Genomic DNA, 6,786 nt, shown 5'->3' with positions numbered 1-6,786 from the left:
CTAGAGAGCCGCAGTCCTGCAGAGTTCAGCTCCAACCCTGAAAAAAAAACTCACCTGCCTATAGCCTTAGTAATCCTGAAGACATTGATTAGCTTGTTCAGGTGTGTTTGATTAGGGTTGGAGCTGAACTCTGCAGGACTGCGGCTCTCTAGGACCGAACTTGCCTACCTCTGCTCTAGGTCCTCACATTTATCTGAATTGGAGTGTTGAATTTTATTTTAATTTTAGTTTTAGTTTATGTTTACTGCATTATTTAAGTGGGAATTATGTTATTTTAGTGTTTTGTGTTTGTATGTTGGAAACGTTATTTTTCACTGTTGCTGGAGAGGCCAATTTTGCTAAACTTTAGGTTACATCTGTGCTTTTATAAGTACAAATATTTTTAATAGCTAAAATAGGTTGGTATATAAAAAAAGTATATGATTTAATGGCATATACACCACTAAAATATACAACACCAAAAGATCTGTATGTGTATGGTAAAGTTCTGGCAACTACAACAGCCAGTTTTAATAATAAATAATAATGCATTTACATACATGTATTAAAAAATACATTTTTATTACAGTGCATTCCCAAGTTGTTGTTTTTTTCTTTCTTTCTTTTCTTTGCAAGACTATTGCAGATCCTGAAAACCTGTTTGGGTGAATTATTAATGTATGATGATAAAGCCCCGCCCCGTTTTGGGGCATTGAAACGAGGCAGTTGCGTAATTTGTCTTGTCAAACGCGTAAAGCGCTTGACATCTCTGGCAGGCTGTCGTTTCGTTCTCATTTGCGGCATATTGAATGACGTGATCTCCAGCTTATTTCAGCAGAGGACATGCGGTTATGGGCAACGCTTTGTTGAGCAGGATCCACGGCTAGAATAAACCACCTCTAAGAACTGAACGCGGCATTGAGAGAGGACGATTACAGTGGATTTAATGACACTCCATCAAAGCATCACATTCTGGTAGAGTGAATCTGTAATCGCATGTTACATTGGTAAACAGTGCTGGGTGGCAAGCTTTCCGAAATGCCTGTGTTGTTTATGCTTTTGATCTAAAACATAACATAATCGCTGAACAGCTTCTATTTTATAGTAATGTTTTGTAATGGTGTTCTCCTGTACGTTATATTGTACGTATGAATCATGCTGGATGAATTGTGCCGAACTCTGCGCTGACCTTAATCTGAAAACTCCATAACAGCAGAGCAGCTGTAGGCTCTAAATTCAGATGGAGTATTTCCTAGTTTATGGATGGCAGAGAGAGAGAGAGCCTGTATGGGGGTTCCTTCTTCGGTGTAAGGTAGCAACAAGCCTGAGTATTTAGAGATGCACACAAGCTGACTTGAAATGGTCAGAAATTTTAATAAGTTTGAGCTGATCTTTGAGTTTAAGAGTGTGAATATACATGTGAACACAGTGGACAAAAAGTCAGTCAGGTTGAAGATGCATTCCTCTAAACTTGTCTTGAAATTCTCAGGAATTTCTGCATTGTTTACTAGAAAGCTTAAAGGATTTATGCCAGAGGGTTATATAGGCCTATAATAAATGAAAGCTATACATTAACATTGCCATGTCAATGACTGTTGCTTGGCTGGATGTATGCAATGCTTTAAGCCAATCAGCTCAGTGATAAATACCATGTGACTAATGACTGTAGAGTATCATGCTGATGACACCATAAGAACGCACACAGAGACCCAAAACCTTCACAGAGCAACCAGTTTGTGCTTTTAAAAGCACAATAAAGAATCAGACAATGGTAAAACAATAACATAATGAAATATTTGCGTAGAATACAGCAAGATTACAGATACAGCATTTGGCTAACAGGGACATGCTAACCACCTAAACCTAGATTTTTGCTATATTTTCAAGGATTGTTGAAACAACAAACTTGTTTCTGTTCATGTATTGTATGTTTTTGTGGTAAATGAAAACCCATTTTTTTCTGTCCCTCAGATCAAAAGAAACATGGATGGATACCTGCCACCTCAGTTTTATGCGTTGTCAGACCATAAGAAGTTTTGTCAAGACAATTCCCTCACGATGGACCAAGGCACGCCATACAGCATAAACATGAATGTTTTTTTACCGGACGTCACTTACCTACGGACCGGCATGTGTAGACCCGTGAGGTCCGCGGCGCCACAGATAAAGACAGAACCTCTGCATTCGTCTTTCAACCACTCCAGTTGCCACGGCTCGGTTGCACCCGCCATTACGCATCCAGAGTACACAAACCTCTACAGCCCAGCTATGGAAACGGGTAGCAATGTTTATGTCAAGCATGAGACGCCGTCCCTCGAATTCCCAGATGTTCCACTTTTTCAGCTGTTGAATACGGAGCTCGAGCCCAATGGTGGCCACCCTTGCACAGATTCCCACAATGCCACATGCCCTCCGATGCCGACGTATAACGGCATTCACACACACCCCAGCCAGATTGCAGAACGACCGCATTGTAATATGAGCAACAGTGGATATTCGCTACCTACCCAGTTTGGTCAGCATCCTCAGAAGAGGGCAGCCTATCTACCACCCTCCCCTCCAAACTCAGAACCGGGCAGCCCAGACAGGAGGAAAGAACTCATACAGAACTTATCGCCACCTCCGTCATATGCTGCCAGCATGGCGTCTAAAATGGCAGGTCTTACCCCTGGACCAGCACTTTCTGTCCAAACACAAGCAGTACCTGCCCAATACAACCGCAGAAACAATCCCGATCTAGACAAAAGGAGAATACATCACTGTGATGTACCAGGTGAGATTGAATTTAGCATCTAGACACTTTAGTTTGTGACTAGTATACACACTTTATTTGAAATAACATTCAAGGCCTTGATAGGAAGCTGCGGCTTTTTCCACATAGTCTATATGACGCAGTGCAGGCTTAAATCACTATTCAGATGATTTAATGTTGTTGAAAAGATATTGCGGACTGACATGACTAAACTTTGGGCAATTACCGGTCTCTAGGTTGGACTTTGACTGACTAAGAGGCTTAGGACACAATGGTGAAACCTTTTGACATTGTAGATGAGGCTGCTGGACAAGTCAGAGCTAGCCAGAATGTTAGTTCAGAGGGTAGTTCACCCCTAAATGGAAATTTCCTCACCCTCGTGTTGTTCCAAGCCTACTTGACATTATTCTTTCTGTGGAACACAAAATAAACTATTTTGAAGAACTTCTTTCCCTTTTTTATGGACAAAAACACTGAGACTTTTTCCAAAAATATCTGCTTTTGTGTTTCTCAGAAGACAGAGAGTCATGCAGGTTTGGAACAAAATGAGGTTGAAGAAATTCATTCACAGAATATAATTTTTTTTTGGCAAACTATCCCAATAATGTTTATATAAGTATATGAGTATATGAGCTTAAAAGGTATGGTATGTATTAACATTTATTGTATTCTTATGCATCAGGATGTAAGAAGGTCTACACCAAGTCCTCACATTTGAAGGCCCATTTACGTACTCACACAGGTAGGACATTTAATAAATGTTATCACACAAAATGAGAGCTGTTCACACAATCGTCAGTGTGGTATTGCTGTCACATATTTGTGTGACAATAACATTTAATTTAATATAAAAAAATATACGTTAGTAATAAAACCAGAGATTACAGTCATTTAGGCCATTTAGTCCGCAAATTTTCTCTCAGAAAATGCTGAACATTTTACAAGGAACCTTCTAAAAACAACCCAAACTATGCGGTTCTATTATTTATTTAACAGATATACTAATCAAAACAACTAAAACTTATCTTTTCCAACTGAAGTGATGAACTGAAGTCACAGATATGGTGAAGGATTCATAAGACTCGTTTAAAGGACTGGCTCATAAGGGTCATTTGGTCATGAAAGGTACTACAGTGATTGTGTTCCATTTATTTGATTCACTAAAAAGAACCAGATTTAACATTTGTTTGACAGAAAGAGCTTTTCTTGCCATTATTATGCAGTACACAGCATTTTATCTCATCAAATTTTGGTGGTGTTCTCCCCTCAACCTGTATTGGCCTGTGTTTTGTTGCAGGCGAAAAGCCATACAAGTGCTCATGGGAGGGGTGCGACTGGCGATTCGCCCGCTCTGATGAGCTAACGCGCCACTTCAGGAAGCACACGGGGGCCAAACCTTTCCAGTGCGCCGTATGTAGCCGTTGCTTCTCCCGATCGGACCACCTGGCCCTCCACATGAAAAGACACCAGAACTAGAGCCGCCCGCTCTCGTTGTTCTGACGGTGCCGCGGGAGGGCTATCAGGACCTCTGTTGATGATACTAATTAGGATTTGGGTGTGTTGGTTAATCTTGGGTTTTGGCAGTTCATCAGGTACAACGGGACCAGACCCTGCCGTCAGTACGGTTCCTGTGGTCACAAAACCAGCTAATTGATGAGAACTTGGCTCATTTGCCAGATGGGACATTCTTTTGACATGTTTCTTTGTTTGTTTTTGTTTTTTTTGTTTGTCTGCATACTTTGAGGTCATCATTTATGACATAACTACTTTTAATGTGCCTTTTTTACCTTGTAGAATGGAGGTGCCATGTAAAATGTACAACGTTCAAGAACTTGTGGGCAGTTTTAATCTTCTTTAAAGCAATATTCCAGATTAATACAAGTTAAGATTAATTGACTTAATTTGTGGCTTAATGTTGATCATGTTAAACACATGATCTTGTGGCTATACTATTGAAACATTGACAATTTTAACGTTTACAAGATTGGCCCCATTGAACCCAGATTTTGGAAGTTGAAATGAATTGTTATGGTAATCAACATTATGCCACAGGTTCTATCAAGGAGTTTAACTTTTATTGAACCCAGAATATTCCTGTAAATGACTACTCATACTTGTATCACAAGGTAAATTATAAAATGCGCTGTAGTCTTGGTTGTAGAACCAAACTGCAGAACAGTCATGAGAATGTGAGCCACAAACGCTGAGTCACAATGAATTAATGTCTCTTAAAAGCAGCACTTGATAAGAAACCGAGCTTCAGAAATTTGTGCGGGAGCCGCCGGGTAATTAGAAAATTAAATGTAGCTTCAGAACACCAAAGAGTTGGATGAAGTCCAAACTATGATATGTTTCGAAGAGGATTTGCTTTATGTAGGCAAAATGTTTGAAAGAGCACAATCTGAAGATTGATTGAACTCCTTTATGTTAATTCCTGTGTTATACTGAAATGCAATAAGTGGTACAAATGCTGTATTTTTCCTGGCAAGAGGACGGGTCAGATATCGATTACTTCCATAGTTGTTTATTTTCCCTACTATGCATTTGTTTGGGATAAATGATAGCTTTAAATGTACATATAACATGTATTTATTTTGCACAGACAATTTTTTTATTTTATTTCTATTTTATAAAATGTAACTCAACGCTTACATGAAATGTGTACCGGGTTACTGGGAAGTGGTTTTAGAAATCTTTGTTCAAAATAATAGTGCTCTAAATGGCCGCATTATGTGGAACAATGTGGCAGCTGATTGTTTACATTAGTTGGTTTGGCTTATGGTGTGTGTTACATCTGTATGTGTGGCCCCATAAAACCTCTTATTTTCCATTACAGTGATAACATTTTTTCCGCCTTATTTTTCAGAGATTGCAAATGCGAAACAGAAGGGACTCGTTACACATGACAATCTGATGTTGTTCCTGAGATGGAAGTAAAATAGATTGGGGACATATGGAGTTTGTTTTTATCTGAGGTAATGTAATACGAGGATCCACAATGTTTATATGTTTTAGAGAGAGAGAGAGGAAGAACATATAACTCTATTTACATTTGTAACTAGACGTTCTTCATTTGGTGACAAACCGAAAGAGAAAAACTCTTAATTGCTGTAATTAAAGGTTCAAACTGCTTAAGTTTAAAATGTTAAATACACCCATTAATCACTCTAATTTGCAGCACTTAGATGAGTACAGTTAATGTTAAATGCATACATCATTACTGTTATTACACATAATATGGAGGCAGGTCTTTAAAGTCTTAGTCTGTCAGGTTAAACTGGAGTGTCCAGTCATCCTGACTCACATGTGATTAGGTGAATAAATGGAGGTGTGGTTACAGTTGCTAATACGGGCTGTCAGATTTGAAATCGCAGAGTTAAAAGTTGATGGTATTGAGTGGTAACACCCAATTAAATTGATACTATAATTATCTGGCCTGTATACAAATCACTGAGTAGCCTAACAGTAGAAAGGCCTCAGTCATGAAAATAACCTGACATTTTCACAATGCATTCTTTTCATCACTAGGGTGTACGTTATTTTCTGAATCAGTTCTGACATAAGCGACCAATTCTGAACATGAACAATTCACCCCCCCCTGTTATTTCTGTTATTGTCCAGAAATAAATCACAGTTAGGCCCACACAGGAACAAATACACTAAAAACACCAAGTGAATATACTGCATGTTGTTGTACTGTTAAAGAAACCTTCTCTCCAGGATTATATGTGGAGTTATCACAGAACTTCAGAAGTATGTATGCTAACAAAAACGAAGATGGAATGGTGGAGGATTTTTTTGTATTTCTCAAATAAAGGTGCAATTTTTAATTAAAATACAAGTCAGTTACCACTTTTGACGATGTATTGTCCAGCGTATGGTGAGTTTTATTTGTCTGGCCTCTTTTTAGCAGAGGTTAGCATGTTAGCTGCATGCTAAGTCAGCACATGTCACATTGCGCCTCAAAGTAAAGACTTGCTGGCCAAACAGAGTGATGCTATTTGATTATTAGTGATTGCCAGCTAGTAACTTTAAGATTCTGTGTTATATAATAC

At 38.8% G+C, this 6,786-nt stretch overlaps 1 protein-coding gene across 2 annotated transcripts; it reads left to right on the top strand.

The window, feature by feature from the left end:
- Positions 1-712: 712 nt before the first annotated feature.
- LOC107740910 (Krueppel-like factor 5) lies at positions 713-5,573 on the top strand. Of its 2 annotated transcripts, none has more exons than XM_016553455.1 (4): positions 713-954; positions 1,951-2,752; positions 3,414-3,473; positions 4,029-5,573. In XM_016553455.1, the coding sequence occupies exons 2-4, from the start codon at positions 1,963-1,965 to the stop codon at positions 4,205-4,207; spliced, it is 1,029 nt and encodes a 342-aa protein (XP_016408941.1). In that variant the 5' UTR covers positions 713-954; positions 1,951-1,962; the 3' UTR covers positions 4,208-5,573. The 2 variants fall into 2 exon arrangements, with proteins under 2 accessions (XP_016408941.1, XP_016408940.1); XM_016553454.1 differs by lacking the exon at positions 713-954 and adding an exon at positions 1,695-1,750.
- The last annotated feature ends 1,213 nt before the right edge of the window (positions 5,574-6,786 follow it).

This window comes from Sinocyclocheilus rhinocerous, unplaced genomic scaffold, assembly GCF_001515625.1.
Source record: "Sinocyclocheilus rhinocerous isolate Xijiao unplaced genomic scaffold, SAMN03320098_v1.1 scaffold165, whole genome shotgun sequence".
Classification (NCBI taxonomy): domain Eukaryota; kingdom Metazoa; phylum Chordata; class Actinopteri; order Cypriniformes; family Cyprinidae; genus Sinocyclocheilus; species Sinocyclocheilus rhinocerous.
Note: the sequence above shows the minus strand (reverse complement) of the source record. Positions and strands in the feature narration are given on the sequence as shown.

Bases quoted from the DNA above. Each gene is read 5' to 3' on its own strand.
- LOC107740910 (XM_016553454.1), top strand. The intron at 2,753-3,413 runs GTGAGATTGAAT...CTTATGCATCAG, and splicing joins ACATCACTGTGATGTACCAG to GATGTAAGAAGGTCTACACC. The intron at 3,474-4,028 runs GTAGGACATTTA...GTTTTGTTGCAG, and splicing joins CCATTTACGTACTCACACAG to GCGAAAAGCCATACAAGTGC.